General features: G+C 33.1%; 1 protein-coding gene across 2 annotated transcripts in view; it reads right to left on the reverse strand.

Moving 5' to 3' along the window:
- Positions 1-6,791: 6,791 nt before the first annotated feature.
- UNC13C (unc-13 homolog C) overlaps positions 6,792-24,613 on the reverse strand; it is a 577,988-nt gene continuing 560,166 nt past the window's right edge. For both annotated transcript variants that reach the window (XM_004578069.4, XM_036495361.2), the window contains 3 exons: positions 11,758-11,850; positions 10,086-10,245; positions 6,792-7,350 (listed from right to left, as the gene is read on the reverse strand). In XM_004578069.4, coding sequence (XP_004578126.2) covers positions 7,065-7,350; positions 10,086-10,245; positions 11,758-11,850 — 539 coding nt within the window. In that variant the 3' untranslated portion in view covers positions 6,792-7,064. The remainder of the gene's footprint in view (positions 7,351-10,085; positions 10,246-11,757; positions 11,851-24,613) is intronic.

A 24,613-nucleotide genomic window follows, 5' to 3' on the forward strand; every position in this document is an offset into this window, starting at 1 on the left:
TTTTGAATATATTCTCCTCCTGTCTCTTGGTCCATCTGTTGAAATGCCTGCTGATACTCTTATCAGAACTCCTCATTGGGCCTATGTCTGCATTATGGGCGCTCGTAGATCAGTGCTACTCCACATTGAGGATATACGTGGAGTTTACCTTCAATGCTGCTGCTTCATGGCAAGCAGGTAGGCAGCTGTGTTTCTGGGGAGCTTTGTGCTGCCAGGGGCTATTCTGGTCTGTGGAGCGGGCTGCCAGGAACCACGCTGGTTCCTGCTATCTGTGTGGTTGATACTGATGACTTTCGCCATTCTTTGCTTCAAGCTGTATCCAGGTGTATCAGGCATGCTGTCATGCTGGTCTCACTAATTTATTTTTTTTCTATAAGGATAGTCTGTGTGTGTGTGTTTGTTTTTTAAGATTTTATTATTATTATTGGAAAGCCGGATACACAGAGAGGAGGAGAGACAGAGAGGAAGATCTTCCATCCGATGTTTCACTCCCCAAGTGAGCCCCAACGGGCCAATGTGCGCCGATCCGAAGCCGGGAACCTGGAACCTCTTCCGGGTCTCCCACGCGGGTGCAGTGTCCCAAAGCTCTGGGCCGTCCTCGACTGCTTTCCCAGGCCACAAGCAGGGAGCTGTATGGGAAGTAGAGCTGCCGGGATTAGAACTGGCACCCATATGGGATCCCTGTGTGTTCAAGGCGAGGAATTTAGCTGCTAGGCCACGCCGCCGGGCCCTGTGTTTGTTTTTTGTTCCAATATGTTGCTACAGATGTTTCAGTGGGTTGCTGGTTCTTCATATCTCGTGATAGCGGTTTATATTTTACTAAATGTAGGGGCTATTAAAGGTGGTATCCCTTTCTATACCATCTTGGTGATGTTCCCTTCTGAATATGGTCATCTCTTAAATAGGCTTGCCTTTCTATCAAGCACTGATATTTTAGCTTGATTTTTTTTAAAGATTTATTATTATTGGAAAGCCAGATATACAGAGAAGAGGAGAGACAGAGAGGAAGATCTTCCATCCAATGTTTTACTCCCCAAGTGAGCCGCAACGGGCCGGTGCGCGCCGATCTGAAGCCTGGAACCTGGAACCTCCTCCAGGTCTCCCACGCGGGTGCAGTGTCCCAAAGCATTGGGCCATCCTCAACTGCTTTCCCAGGCCACAAGCAGGGAGCTGGATGGGAAGTGGCGTTGCCGGGATTAGAACCGGCGCCCATATGGGATCCCGGTGCGTTCAAGGCGAGGACCTTAGCCGGTAGGCCACGCCGCCAGGCCCGCTTGATTTTTTTTAAAATGAAATGCTCTGGGTTCCATTGAATCCTGTGTGAGTGCCTATAAGGCAATTTGTCAACTGTCTATATTCATAATTTTCAAACTCAGAGTATTTTTTTCTCTGATTTTGTGGTTTGTGATTTTCATTGACTTCTGAATTTCTAGTCAATTTTCTTCTATTGTTTGGACTATTTGTTGGCATTTGTCTTATTTCCATATAAATTTGGGAGATATTTTAAGTTCTTGTGACTGATAGCTTTTTTTGAAAGATACATATTTCTTTTATTGAAAAGGCAGATTTACAGAGGAGAAAGGAAAAGAAAGGGAGGGAGGGAGGGAGAGAGAGAGAGAAAGAGAGGAAAATATGAGACAAGAGAGATGAGAGAGATCTTCCATCTTTTGGTTCACTCACAAATGGCCACAATGCTAAAGCTGAGCCAATCTGAAGCCAGGAGCTTCCTCAGGGTATCCCTTGTGGCTTTCGTGTCCCAAGCCTTTGGACCATTCTCCACTGCTTGCCCAGGCCACAAGTAGGGAGCTGGAAGGGAAGTAGAGCAGCTTGAACATAAACCGGCACCCATGATGGATTCTGGCTCCTGGAGTTGGAGGATCAGCCAGTTGAGCCATCCAAGAACTATGTATTTATTTGAAAGAAGTTACAGAGAGGGGGACAGAGAGAGACAGAGAGAGGGAAGATAGTTATCGTCCACTTGGTATTTTACTCCTGAAGTGGTCCAGAATACCTGGGGCTCTGCCAGGCTGAAGCCAGGGGCAGGAGATTTTTGGGAGGCTACCATGTGGATTCAGGGGGTCCAAGCGCTGAGGCTAGCTCCCATTACTTTTCCAGGCACATTTGCTATATTGTATTTGAAGCAGCCAAGAACTGAACAGCTTCCCACATGGGATGCCATGTCTGTAGGGAGTGGTTTATCTTGTTATACAACAAAGCTATACTCCTTCTTTGTTCCATTTTTGTGATCAAATATCTACAGTGATGTTTATTTCAAATTATAAATACTTATATCTCTTGTTAAAAATCTCATTTCGTAAGTTTATCAGATAATTTTGCAGCAATGAATTAATTCTGTCATTTTGACTTTTTTTTTAGATAAGCTATTTTTTTTACCATGTTTTTGTAAAAGATTTATTTTATTTTTATTGCAGAGTCAAATATACAGAGAGGAAGATCTTCCGTCCATTGATTCAGTCCTCAAGTGCCTGCAGTGGCCAGTGCTGAGTCGATCCAAAGCCAGGAGCCTGGAGCCTTCCTTGGGTCTCCCATGTGGGTGCAGGGTCCCAAAGTTTTGGGCCATCCTCAACTGCTTTCCCAGACCACAAGCAGGGAGCTGGACAGGAAGCAGGATTGCCGGGATTAGAACCAGCACCCATATGGGATCCTGGTTCGTTCAAGGTGAGGACTTTGGCTGCTATGCCACTGTGCCGGGCCCAACTTTTTACCATGTTTTAGTCATTACATAAGTTTATTTTTATTCTTGCATGAATAGGTAATATTTGGTTTTGTTAATTTGTTTTGTTTATGACTTGGGCTTGACTGGCATCAATTCTTTTGCTAATGAAGAGCAATAGTTGAGTATTTATGTTGTAAGTATATGTCTTATTGTATATTCCCTTCACAGTTCTGAGATTGGTACAACAGCCATGGGGCAGATATGAAAATGAATTGAAGAAGTGTAAATAGGTGTGTTTGAATTGAGCCTATTGTCCATCTGTAGCTGTTCTTAACTTTGCAGTCATGGCTCTGAGCTGAGGTGAACTTCCCGCTTGGCTGTGGTGTCTTACACGTCAGGGAACATTCCTCCTTGTCGTGATCCGGGGATGGGGTTGTGATCCCGTGCTCGGGTGCTTACTCTCTTGCAGTGCATGATTAGCCTTGCACAAGAAAGGAGCATCCTGCTCCTTTGATGTCGTCTACATCAGCACAGCGGCTTTTGATTTCATCCAAAGTGCATCTCATTTTTGTCTTGGCTGCTGTATGACACTAATTCCTAGTCTTCCTTAAAGTGCATCATTTGACCATAAAGGAATTAAAGTGGAATTCAGAAAAACAGATGCGTAAAATCCAACAATAGTTTGAAGTGTAAGAAGATACCTACATGTAAGCCATAGGTCAAAGATGTTACAAGGAAAGATAAAGTGTTTTATCTCAATCAAAAGATAATACGGAACATCAAAATTTTAGCAAGACTTAGAGAAAAATATCACTTTAAATGCTTATATTTAAAGTCTGATCTTAATAATAGAATAATTGAAATAGAATTTAAACCCACGTGAAACAGATAAAAGGAAATAATATCAGAAAATGTTGAAAAACACACAGGACGAAAACAGAAAAGTCGATTAAATCAGACCTGATTGTTTAAATAACAATGGCTGAATCTTCGGTCAGATTGATCAATAACTGAAGTGATAAGAGTATTGCAAAACGAGAGTACAGTAAAATAAAGACCTAGAGAGGAGAAATCACTGCAGAGCAAGGATTTTAAAGATAATAAAGAGATATTACAGCAACTGCATCTCTTAATTTTGAGCATTTTAGCAATTACTTATAAGACACAGTTTGAGATCACTCGAGGTAACAGATAACTTTGATATTTAGTTTGAGTAGCTCACGTCTCTCAGCCGAGAAAGCAAGGTGATGTATCAGTGCTATGCATTTTGCCTCTCATAGAACTGGGCGCTGAAGGAGTACATTTCAGTTACACTAATTAAATGCACATACTTTAAAAATGCCTACAAATGACCTTTTATGTATTTTTAAATGTTGTTTCATGATTATATCTATTCATTTCCAAGTCATTCAGTGAAAGACAAACCATTATTTTATTGTAAGTAATTTAGATAGCAGAAAATGAAAATAAGATAACAGTATACCAAATGATTATGAAATGGTTTCTGATTTCCAAGTTTTTTTTTAAAATGGGCAAATTTAATTATATAGAATGTGTTACCTTATTTTGGACGGCATCATCTGTGAAGTCTCATGTCCCAGTTTTACATTCTGAAAAGCATAATTGGCCTGGACCAGAGAGGAGTCATTTGGGGTTTAAGAAAGTGAAGGAGCCAGCTGCTTCCCTTCTCTTTGTGCCTCAGGTCAAATATCAACTGAAAATATTTCCTGAGTTTGGAATAAATGATTCTTTCTCCATTATTAAGATTAGGGCCCGGCATGATAGCCTAGTGGCTAAAGTCCTCGCCTTGAATGGGCCGTGATCCCATATGGGCGCCGGTTCTAATCCCAGTGACCCCGCTTCCCATCCAGCTCCCTGCTTGTGGCCTGGGAAAGCAGTTCAGGACGACCCAATGCATTGGGACCCTGCACCCGCGTGGGAGACCCGGAAGCAGCTCTAGGCTCCTACTGTACATTGGCGCACATTGGCCCGTTGCGGCTCACTTGGGGAGTAAATCATCAGATGGAAGATCTTCCTCTCTGTCTCTCCTCCTCTCTCTATATGTCTAATAAAAATAGATCTTTTTGAAAAAAGATTAAAGCTGCTATAACAGTAAAAGGTATATCTTTATGGAATTGAGATAGAAGAAAATAAAGCTTTAAATTTTTTTTTTAAAGTGAAAGACAAATTTGTCATTTCTGAATATACCTCATTTCAGGTCTATGCAATAGTTCAGTTGTTTTAGAAGTGAAGCTGAGATGGTTCCGGGGTTATCTGATTAGCACAATAATGCATCAGCATTCCTTTGACTAGTGAATGTTGAATTGTGATTCAAATTCTTCTACCATCGCCAAAATTGATTGTAGCCACATATTTAATAATCTACAATGAATACAGCTTTTGTGCATTTTATCTAGACTATTATGGATAAATTGTCACACATGTTAATGAGATTTGGGGGTTGATAGATGACTGTGAACCTTAGAATTTTAAGGTAAATTTAATTTATTCTGAAGACAACGGGAATATTTCTGGGGAGGAAAAAAAAGTGTGCAGAATTCACAACCACTTTGAACTTAGTACCTGAGCTTTCTGATGGTAATAAAAAGGTTTTAATTCACACTGTCACTATTAGCCTCTGATAAATGCATACGGGAAAAAATACTTAGCTCATAACTTTTTAGTGCCAGTGCGAATCTGAATTGCAATTTATTCAGATGTGATTCATGACATTAATGTGCTCTTCAGAAGCTCAAGTCAGTTTTCTATAAAAACAAATCTCGACCCATCAATCAATTAAGACGTATGTGTTTTTGTCACACACATATTTGCTGAATCTATTTTAATGACTTTCAGATTCTAACAGTGTGAAGAGTATTGTATACAGCAAACAAATGCCTCACGTTTCACGCTGTGTGAAGTCAAAAGGAAGAAGGATCAAGAAAGGTTTGCATGTGCTTAATATATATTCATTTTATTTATGCAAAATGCCAGAGGATCACATTGTACAATGCATTTGGATAAGTCATTAACAAAGCAATTGTCTAACAATTTAGTATGGATTAGCTGATCTCACCGGGCTGTGTTTGTTCCCAACAGCACAGTTTCTGAGTACTGATACTGATCATGTGCATTTTGATCAGACCTGCTTGCTCACAAAACATTGCAGCTGTAATGGGGGGGGGGGGTTCTCTCTGCATTGATTGGGAGTCCACCAACAGTTATGACTTTAAGTTACAGTTACAACATACAGCCAGATATTTCGGGAACAGGCTGTAAACATCAATCATAAGTGTCAATCAAAAATAGTTTATGAAAACCTACATTTTCTATATCTTATTTGAAAACCAGTCTATATTTTTCTGTGCTGAGCTGTATTTTCCTGTCACATTGCTGTGTTTTGGGCTTGTAACAAACTAAAAGCTTTATTTTCCTTAGACCTTCTTTTTACATTTTTTACTGGATAGACAATGTTTGGCTTCAGTGCAAGGTAGTAATGCTGCATTCAAAAATCATTGATTGTTAGAAATATCTGCCTGATTATAAAGACAGTCATTAAGTGTTATAAGGAAAATGCTAACCATGTAGGTTCTTACCATAGACAGTTTGAAGAAAAGAGCCTATCTCTTCCCTTACAACTTCTCAAAAGTGAAATGTGGTAAAGCTCAGACTAAAATCTAGCATGGCAAATGCATCAATTTACCTTTTTGACAAATGTAATGTGACCTTGGCAGCGTTAAGGAACAAAGTTTTGTCAATATATCAAACATCAATAACAAACTATTTAGCATCACGTTGTATAAGTTTGCTTTGTTAGCATTTCTTCACAGTGATATTTCAGAAAGGTTGGAAACTGATCAGCATAAAATATTTCCCACCTTTTCTATTACAATTGTATGCAAAAAATCATCACAATATTTCTGCAGCTAGAAAATTACAAATACTTTCTAGAAGTCACTGCATATCTACCTAAGTTAGAAAAGGGCGTGATTGTAAGATGTCTAATGAGGTAAGTCTAATTAAAAGAAAATTTGGGTAATAAATGCTTCCTCTATGGGTGATACAAACAAAGACAGCTAATGGACTCATTTGAAGGAATGTGTGATATGTTTAATGGATTAGAGATTTGTCATGAAAGGAAAGGAACATTTAAAATATGTTCTTGGTATTTGACATAACTTTGGCACTTCATGGAACATGTATTCTCCCAGGACCAGAACTGGTAGAAAAGTTCAACAGATCTTCACATGCCTTGTACACATTGTACTTGAAAACGGGCAAACATTGAAACAGTGAAATAAACATTCCTGTGTATTTGCGCATGCATGCAGTAATCCAATAGTCATAGTTTTTGAATTCTTAAAGATTGTATCTTGCAGTATTCATTTTAAGAATTCTCTTCAGTGGATCTTGTTTCAGATTTAAGTCTTACAAATTCTTTAGCCACATCGTCGCTGGTCCTCTGAGAGAGTATTCTAAGGATGGTCAAACCAGTTTCATCCATAGAGATGCTTTTCAAAAGAGGGTACCACGCCCCATGACTTCCCTTTTCTGCTATGTTCTGTAACTGAATCACAGTCATCCCAATAACTCGATCTTCCCGGGCAAAGCAGTAATCCTTAACAGAGAGATGAAGCTCATAGGCCCCAGGACGGTTTTCCTTACCCAGGGTGCTGTAGGAAGTAGAAATTAAAATGATGAGTAAAAATTGATATCATTCTTGAGATTGACATACTTCTAAAATACTGCTGAGAACTGAATAAATTGCATACAATACTATATGTGCAGCATCGGTCTAGCTTAACATGAGAAATGAGAATTAAAAGACTTTGCTTGGTTTAATCATTAGAGGCTCGACAGCCCAGTGGTAACAAGATTGTAGGTACAATGGTGCTAACTACTTCTTGCAAGAATTTCTTTGCCAATATAGCCATGGTAACTATAATCTCTTCTTGACTGCAGAGACCTGGATGAGCTATTACACCCAGCAGCCTTTTCTCGGGAAAACACTGCACGGATCACGAAGCAGTAGTCACAAGACGCTAGAGCACTCCAGGCAATCCGGTCCTGCAGACTCTGCAGCTTCAAGGTCAGAGTTTTCTGTGCAACAGTTAGACCTGTCAAGTGTGACTGAGGATGGCCTTGGCCAGTAACAACCTGAGACAGCTTGTCACAGTAGAACCTAACATAGTGAGGAAAGCTGAGTGATGATCCACGGGAAATCATCTCCCTCTAACCCTTCCGTTCATTCATTCTCATCTATCCTTGCATTTCCAACGAATGCACCTCTAGTTCTCTGTAGTACAAGTTTCCAGTGAGATGTTTTCCGAGTGTAACTTTCCCATGTAGCAGATACTAATAGCTCAAGTGTACTCATTTTAGAGAAAATGTAAAACAATGTAGGTTGACCATAGAAACGAGATCATCTAGGGAATTTAAATTCAGCCATGTTTCCAAGAATAGTGGGACTGGTAGCTCACAGTGTTTCATCCACGTTTTTTTTTTAGGTGATTAAGGTAGAGCCAAGTATCTTTAAAGATATTTTAATTGGACCAATGGCTTGTTGTAATTTGGAAGGGTAAGTTGGTGCAATCTCTTGAACTGGCTTATTAGCAAGGTCTACTGATGTAGTAGTTCACTATTGTCTAATATGAGTTAAAAGTCTTCTGAGCAGTAAGAAAGTGAGAAATTGTTAAAGATGTGTGAGAAGGTAGAAGTACAGCGCAAGGAATTATTTGGGTGAATGTGTATGCAAAATCACTGGGGCTCTCTCCTGGGTACCCATTAGGTCTCCCTACTTGGGTCAGCTCACTTAGAGCTATGACAGTAAGTGGTATATCAATGCAGGTAACGCTCAAGTTAAATCCAACTACATTCTTGATATCATCTTTTGGGTGTCCAGTAGTCACCTCCAAATTAATGTCTTTAAAATAAAATCCTTGATATAATTTCCTGTCATCATGCTTATATCTGGGTAAATGTACTCAACCACTTGTGCTAAAATGCTAGGGGCCACTCGTTTCATTCAGTAGCAGATACCTTCTGTTCGCCTTATTAGATCCATTCTCTTGCTTGCCCTCTCACACTTGGAAAATGAAAGGCTGTAGTGCTTTCTCAGTAGTGTTTCCATGTTCTGACTTCCTACTGACTCTGGCCCTAAGGGGGTCCTGTAAGGAGCCTGCAGGTCATCAGGATCTGTAGCCCCCTTACTGCTAGTGTCTGAGGCTGTCCCTTCACGAGGCCCCATTGCTCCTTTTAAGATGCCTAAGTCAACAACAAAGATTTTATTTTCCATATTTCAGCAATGTGTATATCTCTCCTTTCTTTATGCATGAGAGTTGAAAGAGCATGCCTCAGCTCACATTTTGGCGTATTTTCTCCCTCTGATATTTTTCTTTGTTCAGTTATCTTAAATTAATTATTCCTAGGAATCCGAAATACTCTTGCTTTTGCATTCTACGTCCTGTATCCCACAAGAGTCTCGTTACAGGCAGACTGCTCTCATTTCCTTCCCCTTTTCCTCGAGAGGTGGGGAGTGCATTTTCTTGCCAAGCATCATTTGTGGGCCATCCAAAATCATCATGTATAAATTAGGCTGCTCTAGGTGTATTGAATTCTCACTCCTTCCTGCCAATGCCATGGCAAGGCAAGGCCAAATGATTTTGTAGGCCTTATACAGCCTGTGGAGCACACAGTCCTCACTTGGTCTCAGTCATCTCTGGCCTGGACTGTTAGAGCAGTCTCCTCATGTTCTCTTGACATTGTGGGTCTTGGTTTGCTGTGTGATTATTTGCACAACAAATGGAGTAATCATTACAGAGAAGAGATGGATAACCTGATCTGCATCTGTAAAACTGTCCTGAGCTTCACAATGCAAAGCCCCATGTGATTTGTCCTCACTGCCTCTCCAAACTCATCTTGCCCCTGACCAGAGTCTTCAGTGTTATCTGGCCTGTTTCTAGAGTCCTCAAACTAGCCTTGTTGTCAGGCCTGGAATGCTCTCAAACCTCCTCCATGCACCCCTATCTTCCCTGCTCTTAAGATCACTGACCCAGAGGCTTTCTTGCTCATTCAAAGCTAGGAGGAGTAATATATCAGTCTCTGCATTGCATCCATTACACAACAGCCCATTTTTATCCAATATTTCTCGTCTCCATCTCTGCAACTTCCGTGAAGGCAAAGACCTTACAGCGCATGTACCCTATACTGCTAACAATGCTGGATGCATTGCAGACACTGAGCAGAGAAGAGACAGGATGATCAACCTGGTCTTCGCCATTTGCCTGGGGCCTGCAATGAAAACATGTACTTCAACTGGTAGCTGTTTTCACTCCGAGTCCCTGAATAAGCTGTGCGCTGCAAGAGCTACCGTGTATGGCTGAAAGAACAGATTTTGTTTTTGACTTACAATTGAAAGGTCTCATTGTATTTGGGTGACCACGTGTTGCTCTTTGTCTTTGTGCCTTGTTTTCTCTTCTTTTCTCCGAGGTTGGGTCCCAGGATGAAAACTTCTACAAAGGGACGAAACATTGCTGTGGTCTGCCAGTTTAGATCATTGATAGCAATCACTGCAAAAATAAAAAGGGAGGAAAACAAGAAATTTCATAGAAAAGACATACATCTGGAAACTACATTTCCTAGTTGGTGTGTAGAATGAATTTTTATGTGCTGTATGGTTTATAAAGATTTGATTATCGTTTGGTAGCAGCATAATCCCAGTGATTGAGAAAAATGCTTTCAGAAAAACATTTTTTTTTCAAATACCCATTTGCTAGAATTTTCAGCTTAGTGGTATGGTGCTAGCATAATGAACATAGGTGGAATCAAAATGACACTGTACTACTGAATAGCCACTGTTTTCTTTAGATGAAAAATGGCATTTTTTATTATAAAATTTATATGTTCATCATGATATATTTCAAATGAAAATCAAGGTTCTTTCACCACTCAAAAGCAATGGCTTGGTACTTTGGAGTTGTGCCTTCAAATAATTATGTTTGAGATAGGAATATCTGCATGGATATTTCATCCTATATTTAACCAGCCACTTACTGTTAACCAATGGCTATTTCCTATTTTCAGATTTCATGAATAATACTTGAATAAATATGCTATATAAATTTGCTTAGCCTTTGAGGATGATATATTTAGAAAGGAGTCTTAGAATTGATAGTGCAAAAAAAGTCATTCAACGTGGTATACACAGGTTGAATATCTTTTAATTTGAAACTTTGAATGCCAGTGCTGAAAAATGTGGATTTGGGAGTATTTGAGTGTTTAATTAGATATATTCCGCTGGTGATTTTTTCCAAAATAGAAAAAAACATTGAAATCTGAAGCAGTTGTGGTCTCAGGCATTTTGAGTAAGAATACAACCTATGTTATGAAGTCATTTTTAATAAGTAGAATCCCTGAGGACAGGCATATCCAGATATGCGTCCCCAACTAGTGCAGCATTATTAGTGTACAGTACATGGCATATCTTTGTATTATAAAATACTAAGAGGCTGTGCCTCTATTCAAAATGGCTGCTACTGAAAAGTTACCAAGTCCATTATGTTAAAAACAGAAATGGATATAGTGAAAATAAACCTTTAGATTTTACTTCTGAAATGATCCCTGCCTTGGAAGCATTTAAAAGGAACAGACAGAGTTGCTCATTTGAAAACAAATGAAACCAGTCTTTGGAAATGAGTTAGCAAAAACGTAAGTAGATTATGTGAATAGCCATAGTGAGCTAGAATTTAAGAGTATGATCAACATGGTATGGAGCCAATGACAGTACTAATGTTCAATGTATGTCACAGCTTTAGCCCCAGAATAAATCTCATATATGTATGTATACACTTTAGAAACTTATTCATATACTTGGATAATTTATGTATTTTAAGTAGTATAGTACAATTTTTGTACTATTTTGTCAATTGTATAAGTTTTCTGGTTTCATGAAGAAATCCTGAATATATCCTATAATACACTGTATTTAACAACAGAAGAATAATTTGATTTTTTCATTATCCTTAGTACTGTGGAAGTTAAAGCTGATTAGGCTGTCTGACGGATGTGGACTGGAGACATACCTTTTACTGTGACTTTATGGTCTGCAGTTCCTGGGGTGGCAGTAATGTCCACATGAACAGAGATCTGACCCACTGCATCTGTGGAGGAGCGGCCTGGAAACAAGCAGATATGTATTGGCCCAAATTTTCAGACTATTATTTAATAGACATCCACACTTAATATGTGTTACCCAAACTTGGCAGTTTTTTATTTTACTGGCTCTTAATAGGTATTGGGTACAAGGTCACTCATTTATTTGATCTTAGGTGTTAGAGACATGATGTCATCTGCCTTTGCTTGCTATATTGCAAGTTTCATGTTGCGTACAGATAAAAGGTATTATGTTACTATTATTTCTGTTGTAAGATTCCTTACTAGGTGTATAAAACCCCATTTAGTCCTGATACAACTTTGCAGTGCTATGATCAGAGTCGCCAAGATGAATGTTGAGCAATTGCCCTTGAGAAGTTCACAAACTAAGAAATGACAACATGAAAATATATGGTTTTAAATTAAGGTGAGTTCTGTAATAGATTTGTTACATCTATCAATGACATAAAAACACATAGTCAAAAAAGAGAAACATAGCTTTATGCTATCATGAGTAACCAAGCAGTAACTAAGATGTACTGGAAATAGCTTGTGATGTACAGTCAGCAAACATGAGGTCAAATCATAGTTATGCCGCTAGTGGTTCTGGAATTCTAGATAATGCATTAATTTTAAGCATTAGTATTTTAATTTGTCAAATGAGACCAACCAGAATCCTTCAGTATGCACGCATTTACTCATGAATCTATGACCATAGACAATTTTTTCACAAGCAAATTTTTTATTCATTTGTTCACCTAAGATATGTCCTGGAGTACAGTTAAAGTACATAGAAAGTTGTATCCACATGGTTATATATGGCTTGGGGTGTCTCAGTGCAAATAAAGAACCAGTGTAAAATTCCTTGAAAATGAATCATTGAGCTGTTTAAAAGTATGTAAGACATATATTTGGCTTGTCTGTTCCATGAATTACATGTTTTGATCATGTTTTGAAGACTTAATTCTTAACAAATCTTTACTTTTTACCTCTACCAGTTTATTTGCAGTACAACTTTAAAAAAATGGTTTAAAAAAAGGAAAAAATGGTCTTTTAAAACTCAAGTTTATATACTAGCTAATATAAAAAAAATTGAAAAATTCTGAAGCATGAATCAGTTGGCTTTGTGTTTGGATATTTAAACTGGACTTGATGAAAAGAACGAGGCCATTACAAGGGTCTCACTCCCCTATATGTGTGTGTTTGCAAATAAAAGGACTGGAAGGAAAAAAAGTTATCACTTTGGGCATAAATGGAAAGCTCATTCTGTATTCTACTGGAAGGCAGAGGAAAAATATTTCCTAAAGAAAGAAAATTGAAGAAACATACTGAACTCTAGAAATAATAGTATAATGATCAGTTCCTTAGTGGACATATTGCTGACTTAGTATGATCTCAATAAGTGTGTGGGGGTGAAAAAAAAACACAGAAAGTCATTAAGAAATAACAATCCTTTCTATTCCAGAATGGAATATAGCCATCCATTGTTTCTATAATGGCTGTGTGTTCTGAAAAGTACATTAGTAGGCAAGTTTTTGTCATGTGAACCTTGCAGAGTGCACTTATAGCAACTTAGCTTGGCTACAGCAGCACAAGGAAATACAATTCTGTGGGGAGAAATCTATATCTATATGTATATCTAGGCCATTACTAACTGCAATTTCATTATATAACTCCTGTGTTTCCCAGTATTCAAATCATCTTGCTTAGATTATATCAGTTTGCTCCGACATGTTTAATTTTAGTGTGTTTTAATTGGGATTGGGTGGATTCCAATTATTAACAGTAATAGAGGTTGTTTAGTACTTTGTTTTTAGTCAAGCAAGGCAACTGACTAAGTTCATGAAGGATTTTTGCATAATTATTTTGATGTTGCAAGTGCAAAATTGCTTTCAGTCATTGAAAACGTTAGCTTTTCCTTTATTGTTTGCCTTAGCTGACTTTATTGGTTCTACTAATAAAAGTTGTAGCATAATGGTCTTCCAGAAACATATGATTGTGCAGGATCCTGTATGTTATCGCAATTCATTTTCTATGCCTTTGCAGACTTTATAGTATCATAGACTCATCTTTGTGGTAGTATCGGTAGTCTCCTCTGTACTCTAGCAGTCACTGTAGTTGGAGAAATGGAAGATTTTAGCCAGAGACCATTTAGGAGAAGGGGAACTGGGTCAGGTATCTGTTCTGTGGTTTCACATATGAGTGGCTAAGTCATGTAGGTATAAGCCAGTTTCCCACAGCCCAAGGGCCGTAGAGAGAGCGAGAGAGCGAGAGAGCGGCAGAGCGGCAGAGCGGCAGAGCGGCAGAGCGGCAGAGCGGCAGAGCGGCAGAGCGGCAGAGCGGCATTGTATTGTATTGTATTGTATTGTATTGTATTGTATTGTATTGTATTGTATTGTATTGTATTGTATTGTATTGTATTGTATTGTATTGTATTGTATTGTATTGTATTGTATTGTATTGTATTGTATTGTATTGTATTGTATTGTATTGTATTGTATTGTATTGTATTGTATTGTATTGTATTGTATTGTATTGTATTGTATTGTATTGTATTGTATTGTATTGTATTGTATTGTATTGTATTGTATTGTATTGTATTGTATTGTATTGTATTGTATTGTATTGTATTGTATTGTATTGTATTGTATTGTATTGTATTGTATTGTATTGTATTGTATTGTATTGTATTGTATTGTATTGTATTGTATTGTATTGTATTGTATTGTATTGTATTGTATTGTATTGTATTGTATTGTATTGTATTGTATTGTATTGTATTGTATTGTATTGTATTGTATTGTATTGTATTGTATTGTATTGTATTGTATTGTATTGTATTGTATTGTATTGTATTGTATTGTATTGTATTGTATTGTATTGTATTGTATTGTATTGTATTGTATTGTATTGTATTGTATTGTATTGTATTGTATTGTATTGTATTGTATTGTATTGTATTGTATTGTATTGTATTGTATTGTATTGTATTGTATTGTATTGTATTGTATTGTATTGTATTGTATTGTATTGTATTGTATTGTATTGTATTGTATTGTATTGTATTGTATTGTATTGTATTGTATTGTATTGTATTGTATTGTATTGTATTGTATTGTATTGTATTGTATTGTATTGTATTGTATTGTATTGTATTGTATTGTATTGTATTGTATTGTATTGTATTGTATTGTATTGTATTGTATTGTATTGTATTGTATTGTATTGTATTGTATTGTATTGTATTGTATTGTATTGTATTGTATTGTATTGTATTGTATTGTATTGTATTGTATTGTATTGTATTGTATTGTATTGTATTGTATTGTATTGTATTGTATTGTATTGTATTGTATTGTATTGTATTGTATTGTATTGTATTGTATTGTATTGTATTGTATTGTATTGTATTGTATTGTATTGTATTGTATTGTATTGTATTGTATTGTATTGTATTGTATTGTATTGTATTGTATTGTATTGTATTGTATTGTATTGTATTGTATTGTATTGTATTGTATTGTATTGTATTGTATTGTATTGTATTGTATTGTATTGTATTGTATTGTATTGTATTGTATTGTATTGTATTGTATTGTATTGTATTGTATTGTATTGTATTGTATTGTATTGTATTGTATTGTATTGTATTGTATTGTATTGTATTGTATTGTATTGTATTGTATTGTATTGTATTGTATTGTATTGTATTGTATTGTATTGTATTGTATTGTATTGTATTGTATTGTATTGTATTGTATTGTATTGTATTGTATTGTATTGTATTGTATTGTATTGTATTGTATTGTATTGTATTGTATTGTATTGTATTGTATTGTATTGTATTGTATTGTATTGTATTGTATTGTATTGTATTGTATTGTATTGTATTGTATTGTATTGTATTGTATTGTATTGTATTGTATTGTATTGTATTGTATTGTATTGTATTGTATTGTATTGTATTGTATTGTATTGTATTGTATTGTATTGTATTGTATTGTATTGTATTGTATTGTATTGTATTGTATTGTATTGTATTGTATTGTATTGTATTGTATTGTATTGTATTGTATTGTATTGTATTGTATTGTATTGTATTGTATTGTATTGTATTGTATTGTATTGTATTGTATTGTATTGTATTGTATTGTATTGTATTGTATTGTATTGTATTGTATTGTATTGTATTGTATTGTATTGTATTGTATTGTATTGTATTGTATTGTATTGTATTGTATTGTATTGTATTGTATTGTATTGTATTGTATTGTATTGTATTGTATTGTATTGTATTGTATTGTATTGTATTGTATTGTATTGTATTGTATTGTATTGTATTGTATTGTATTGTATTGTATTGTATTGTATTGTATTGTATTGTATTGTATTGTATTGTATTGTATTGTATTGTATTGTATTGTATTGTATTGTATTGTATTGTATTGTATTGTATTGTATTGTATTGTATTGTATTGTATTGTATTGTATTGTATTGTATTGTATTGTATTGTATTGTATTGTATTGTATTGTATTGTATTGTATTGTATTGTATTGTATTGTATTGTATTGTATTGTATTGTATTGTATTGTATTGTATTGTATTGTATTGTATTGTATTGTATTGTATTGTATTGTATTGTATTGTATTGTATTGTATTGTATTGTATTGTATTGTATTGTATTGTATTGTATTGTATTGTATTGTATTGTATTGTATTGTATTGTATTGTATTGTATTGTATTGTATTGTATTGTATTGTATTGTATTGTATTGTATTGTATTGTATTGTATTGTATTGTATTGTATTGTATTGTATTGTATTGTATTGTATTGTATTGTATTGTATTGTATTGTATTGTATTGTATTGTATTGTATTGTATTGTATTGTATTGTATTGTATTGTATTGTATTGTATTGTATTGTATTGTATTGTATTGTATTGTATTGTATTGTATTGTATTGTATTGTATTGTATTGTATTGTATTGTATTGTATTGTATTGTATTGTATTGTATTGTATTGTATTGTATTGTATTGTATTGTATTGTATTGTATTGTATTGTATTGTATTGTATTGTATTGTATTGTATTGTATTGTATTGTATTGTATTGTATTGTATTGTATTGTATTGTATTGTATTGTATTGTATTGTATTGTATTGTATTGTATTGTATTGTATTGTATTGTATTGTATTGTATTGTATTGTATTGTATTGTATTGTATTGTATTGTATTGTATTGTATTGTATTGTATTGTATTGTATTGTATTGTATTGTATTGTATTGTATTGTATTGTATTGTATTGTATTGTATTGTATTGTATTGTATTGTATTGTATTGTATTGTATTGTATTGTATTGTATTGTATTGTATTGTATTGTATTGTATTGTATTGTATTGTATTGTATTGTATTGTATTGTATTGTATTGTATTGTATTGTATTGTATTGTATTGTATTGTATTGTATTGTATTGTATTGTATTGTATTGTATTGTATTGTATTGTATTGTATTGTATTGTATTGTATTGTATTGTATTGTATTGTATTGTATTGTATTGTATTGTATTGTATTGTATTGTATTGTATTGTATTGTATTGTATTGTATTGTATTGTATTGTATTGTATTGTATTGTATTGTATTGTATTGTATTGTATTGTATTGTATTGTATTGTATTGTATTGTATTGTATTGTATTGTATTGTATTGTATTGTATTGTATTGTATTGTATTGTATTGTATTGTATTGTATTGTATTGTATTGTATTGTATTGTATTGTATTGTATTGTATTGTATTGTATTGTATTGTATTGTATTGTATTGTATTGTATTGTATTGTATTGTATTGTATTGTATTGTATTGTATTGTATTGTATTGTATTGTATTGTATTGTATTGTATTGTATTGTATTGTATTGTATTGTATTGTATTGTATTGTATTGTATTGTATTGTATTGTATTGTATTGTATTGTATTGTATTGTATTGTATTGTATTGTATTGTATTGTATTGTATTGTATTGTATTGTATTGTATTGTATTGTATTGTATTGTATTGTATTGTATTGTATTGTATTGTATTGTATTGTATTGTATTGTATTGTATTGTATTGTATTGTATTGTATTGTATTGTATTGTATTGTATTGTATTGTATTGTATTGTATTGTATTGTATTGTATTGTATTGTATTGTATTGTATTGTATTGTATTGTATTGTATTGTATTGTATTGTATTGTATTGTATTGTATTGTATTGTATTGTATTGTATTGTATTGTATTGTATTGTATTGTATTGTATTGTATTGTATTGTATTGTATTGTATTGTATTGTATTGTATTGTATTGTATTGTATTGTATTGTATTGTATTGTATTGTATTGTATTGTATTGTATTGTATTGTATTGTATTGTATTGTATTGTATTGTATTGTATTGTATTGTATTGTATTGTATTGTATTGTATTGTATTGTATTGTATTGTATTGTATTGTATTGTATTGTATTGTATTGTATTGTATTGTATTGTATTGTATTGTATTGTATTGTATTGTATTGTATTGTATTGTATTGTATTGTATTGTATTGTATTGTATTGTATTGTATTGTATTGTATTGTATTGTATTGTATTGTATTGTATTGTATTGTATTGTATTGTATTGTATTGTATTGTATTGTATTGTATTGTATTGTATTGTATTGTATTGTATTGTATTGTATTGTATTGTATTGTATTGTATTGTATTGTATTGTATTGTATTGTATTGTATTGTATTGTATTGTATTGTATTGTATTGTATTGTATTGTATTGTATTGTATTGTATTGTATTGTATTGTATTGTATTGTATTGTATTGTATTGTATTGTATTGTATTGTATTGTATTGTATTGTATTGTATTGTATTGTATTGTATTGTATTGTATTGTATTGTATTGTATTGTATTGTATTGTATTGTATTGTATTGTATTGTATTGTATTGTATTGTATTGTATTGTATTGTATTGTATTGTATTGTATTGTATTGTATTGTATTGTATTGTATTGTATTGTATTGTATTGTATTGTATTGTATTGTATTGTATTGTATTGTATTGTATTGTATTGTATTGTATTGTATTGTATTGTATTGTATTGTATTGTATTGTATTGTATTGTATTGTATTGTATTGTATTGTATTGTATTGTATTGTATTGTATTGTATTGTATTGTATTGTATTGTATTGTATTGTATTGTATTGTATTGTATTGTATTGTATTGTATTGTATTGTATTGTATTGTATTGTATTGTATTGTATTGTATTGTATTGTATTGTATTGTATTGTATTGTATTGTATTGTATTGTATTGTATTGTATTGTATTGTATTGTATTGTATTGTATTGTATTGTATTGTATTGTATTGTATTGTATTGTATTGTATTGTATTGTATTGTATTGTATTGTATTGTATTGTATTGTATTGTATTGTATTGTATTGTATTGTATTGTATTGTATTGTATTGTATTGTATTGTATTGTATTGTATTGTATTGTATTGTATTGTATTGTATTGTATTGTATTGTATTGTATTGTATTGTATTGTATTGTATTGTATTGTATTGTATTGTATTGTATTGTATTGTATTGTATTGTATTGTATTGTATTGTATTGTATTGTATTGTATTGTATTGTATTGTATTGTATTGTATTGTATTGTATTGTATTGTATTGTATTGTATTGTATTGTATTGTATTGTATTGTATTGTATTGTATTGTATTGTATTGTATTGTATTGTATTGTATTGTATTGTATTGTATTGTATTGTATTGTATTGTATTGTATTGTATTGTATTGTATTGTATTGTATTGTATTGTATTGTATTGTATTGTATTGTATTGTATTGTATTGTATTGTATTGTATTGTATTGTATTGTATTGTATTGTATTGTATTGTATTGTATTGTATTGTATTGTATTGTATTGTATTGTATTGTATTGTATTGTATTGTATTGTATTGTATTGTATTGTATTGTATTGTATTGTATTGTATTGTATTGTATTGTATTGTATTGTATTGTATTGTATTGTATTGTATTGTATTGTATTGTATTGTATTGTATTGTATTGTATTGTATTGTATTGTATTGTATTGTATTGTATTGTATTGTATTGTATTGTATTGTATTGTATTGTATTGTATTGTATTGTATTGTATTGTATTGTATTGTATTGTATTGTATTGTATTGTATTGTATTGTATTGTATTGTATTGTATTGTATTGTATTGTATTGTATTGTATTGTATTGTATTGTATTGTATTGTATTGTATTGTATTGTATTGTATTGTATTGTATTGTATTGTATTGTATTGTATTGTATTGTATTGTATTGTATTGTATTGTATTGTATTGTATTGTATTGTATTGTATTGTATTGTATTGTATTGTATTGTATTGTATTGTATTGTATTGTATTGTATTGTATTGTATTGTATTGTATTGTATTGTATTGTATTGTATTGTATTGTATTGTATTGTATTGTATTGTATTGTATTGTATTGTATTGTATTGTATTGTATTGTATTGTATTGTATTGTATTGTATTGTATTGTATTGTATTGTATTGTATTGTATTGTATTGTATTGTATTGTATTGTATTGTATTGTATTGTATTGTATTGTATTGTATTGTATTGTATTGTATTGTATTGTATTGTATTGTATTGTATTGTATTGTATTGTATTGTATTGTATTGTATTGTATTGTATTGTATTGTATTGTATTGTATTGTATTGTATTGTATTGTATTGTATTGTATTGTATTGTATTGTATTGTATTGTATTGTATTGTATTGTATTGTATTGTATTGTATTGTATTGTATTGTATTGTATTGTATTGTATTGTATTGTATTGTATTGTATTGTATTGTATTGTATTGTATTGTATTGTATTGTATTGTATTGTATTGTATTGTATTGTATTGTATTGTATTGTATTGTATTGTATTGTATTGTATTGTATTGTATTGTATTGTATTGTATTGTATTGTATTGTATTGTATTGTATTGTATTGTATTGTATTGTATTGTATTGTATTGTATTGTATTGTATTGTATTGTATTGTATTGTATTGTATTGTATTGTATTGTATTGTATTGTATTGTATTGTATTGTATTGTATTGTATTGTATTGTATTGTATTGTATTGTATTGTATTGTATTGTATTGTATTGTATTGTATTGTATTGTATTGTATTGTATTGTATTGTATTGTATTGTATTGTATTGTATTGTATTGTATTGTATTGTATTGTATTGTATTGTATTGTATTGTATTGTATTGTATTGTATTGTATTGTATTGTATTGTATTGTATTGTATTGTATTGTATTGTATTGTATTGTATTGTATTGTATTGTATTGTATTGTATTGTATTGTATTGTATTGTATTGTATTGTATTGTATTGTATTGTATTGTATTGTATTGTATTGTATTGTATTGTATTGTATTGTATTGTATTGTATTGTATTGTATTGTATTGTATTGTATTTCCTCACCTCTTGACAGAATGCAGGCTCTTCCTGTTTCATCTTGGAGAAAATATTTGCACACCATGCATGCGATGTACACAACTAGGTGCAACAGGGTTTCCACTTCCTAGACAGTGCAACGTAAACACACAGTGTGGATGCCACACAGATGAGGGATTGGTAGAAGTAATATTACAGAGAAGGCCGGTACCTGGAGTGAGTTTCACCGTCGTTTCACGATACACTAGAAATGCTGGGAATTCCTTGCGCCTGTGTAACTGGTTAATTTTCTCCCTTTCACTCTGTCACGCTTGATAACCTCAGTTTCACTTCCTTCCATCATACATCTTCACAGCCAAAACTTGTCTAAGATTCATTGGACCACCTTTCACTGTATCCACACTATAATTACTTGTATTCATAATAGGTCAACTAGTTTATTTTTAAATATTCTATCCACAATCTTTATTTTCTTGGTTTTCAATACTGTAGATAATACAAAGAATCATTTTATTTATTTTAAATTAGGACTTGGAGAGAATTTCCAGCTATTGATTCACTCGAAAACGGCCACAATAGGCTGGACCACAGTGCTTGGAATTCCATCTGTCTCTCCTATTGGTTGCAGGGGTTCAAGTGCTTTTTCTTTTACTGGTTTCCCAGGTACCTTAGCAGGAAAGTGCAGCAGCCAGGAGTGGAACCCGTGCTCATATGGGATGCTGTTATCAAAAGTAGTTGCTTAACATGCTGAGACACAATGCTATCCCCTTACTTCTGTTTTAAAGGGGGAATACAGCTACATAACATGATAAAAAAATTATTTAGCATGCATATTATTATAATTTAGTTCTTAAGATTCTATCCAGTCTTGTCAAATTCTTTGTATAATTTTGCATGGTTATAAATTTAAAGAGGGCCTGGCATCATGTCATATGGGCCAAATCTCCGCCTACAGTGCTGGCATCCTGTATCAGTGCTGGTCCAGCTTCTGGCTGCTCTCATTTCATCCAGCTCTCATTAGTGGCTGCAAGAGCAGCAGAGGATGGTGTAAATTCTTGGGCCCCTGTTTCCATGTGGGAGACTCAGAAAATGCTCATGGCTTTATATCAACTCAGTTCTACCAATTGTGGCTACTTGGAGAGACCCAGAGCATAGAAAATCTCTTTCAAATAAAATCTGCAAAAGAATCCTGTGGATATTATGAGTATCTGTAACTATCATCACAATAACTGTTGAATTCTTATCTGCTTCATTAAATATTAGTAGTCAAGAGTATAAATGTAAGAGCCTTCAATGAAAATACATTTCACGTGATTTTCATTTAGTACGAAAGAGTTTTCCAAAAACTATTAAGTGCCTTTACATGCATTAACTTATGGAATAACGTAGCAATAGTTATTTGATGTCACAAGTAAGCTCAAAGTATGGTTGAATTGTTCGATTTAACTATTTGTAATTTACAGAAATCTCATAGTCATTACGGTCGTTCTCAGGAATTGATATTCATCTGCGTATCCATTGCTATAACTGTTTATAGAATTAGAAGACATGTAATAGAGTGAAACTTTTTTTCCATCAGTATAATAGGTAATACATTGAGCAAAAATTACCATATTTGAAAACAAATAGCAGCTGACAAAAAACGTGCCCCAATCCTTTAAAGTACTGTAGTCTTCAAATGTATAAAATTTAAGTTTCTCCCCTTTCTCAAATTGCTTTGCTCAAGTCTTCCACTTGCGCATCCCGACTCAAGGTACGTTTTCTAAAGGGACAATGAAGGTTACACTATTTTAAAAACGGTGTTTGCAGATTCAGCAGCACTTGAGTCATGTCCTGAAATCTCTGAAAACAGTTTTCTCTCTCATATACAAGGTAAGCTGAGTGCTTAACAAAAGATACATATTAAGAATTGACTGCTTTATGTCACATAACAAACATGGATTCAGGAATGTAATCACATTCTGAAAAACTGGGATAAAACCAACTGATTAAGTTTATCATTTCTGACATCACTTTTTAGCAGTTATGCTCTTTATAACTACACATTTATGCTTGCCTGGTATTTACAGCACTTTGGTACCCATGTGTTATCTAATAGAGTTTTTAATCTATGTTCCATAATTAATGACAAGAGACCTCTTAATATACTATATCTTCTTCTAGCTACAGGTTCACTTAATGCAGCTTTAGTTTTCTTTGAACTATAGCCTAAAAAATCATGAGTTGGAAACTTCTAACAACTCATGACATTTAAGTTGTGGGTTGAGTAGCAGGATGGAATCTCATGACATTCTGTAGCATCCCACCTGGAATATGAATCATCTCTGTTCACCTAAGTGTACCTCCTACACTTGTTCGTCACACATTAGCCATCTTAGTGTCAGACTGCTTGTGTACTAGCGTGTGTACTGCATCTCAGTGACTACACCTTTCATCTTATAGCACACAAGAAAAAGAAGGGAGAGTGCAATACAGTGAGACACTGTTATAAAGCACCGCCCACCCCTGAAACCATCCCTAAGATCAGTTGCTTGGATAAGCAGCAAGCCAATCTAATCTGACACTGAGTGGTTAGAATAAAGTGGTTAATTATGCAATGAACAGAACAAGGAGTTGAGTAGCTGTTGCTCCAATTCTGAACTTCCACAGGAATTTAAATGTATTAAATCATAAAGCTCGGGATGAATAGTGGCTTCTCATCACTCCATAATGCTTATAGCCTTTTAAGAAATTTGTTAGCAGAGTTTTTTTTTTTTTTTAAAGTATGGATGGAAAAATGCTGTTTGACTCATCTAAGGGTGTTATCAATTGATTGGTTATTTTTTTTTCATTCAGAAATTTCAGATTTGAAATTTCTCTAAGTATCTCTAACATCAGGATGCCAACTAGAGAGGTGCTGAATAAATTCTGAGCCTTGAGTCCTCTGAGGCCATCCTGTGAAGCCTCATCGCACTTCCTACACGTAGTGAGTTAATCCGCAGTAACAAGTGGTCTTGTGGTTACTTGAAGACAGAGGAACTTCTGGCAGAGGGAGAGAAACTAACTTAATTAACTTTACATCAAATGAGGCAAGGGCTAAATTACAGATTTTGAGAGACCACATTCATATAAAATTTTGGCAATTAATGATTCAATGTCTTATAAATTATAAGACACTTTAATTTATAAATTAATTATAAATTAGGCTTTATTATATGTCTAGTACTCCCATGCTTAATGGGAGACTACTCAACTAATGCATGCTTTTAA

Source organism: Ochotona princeps, chromosome 6 (assembly GCF_030435755.1).
Source record: "Ochotona princeps isolate mOchPri1 chromosome 6, mOchPri1.hap1, whole genome shotgun sequence".
Taxonomy (NCBI): Eukaryota; Metazoa; Chordata; class Mammalia; order Lagomorpha; family Ochotonidae; genus Ochotona; species Ochotona princeps.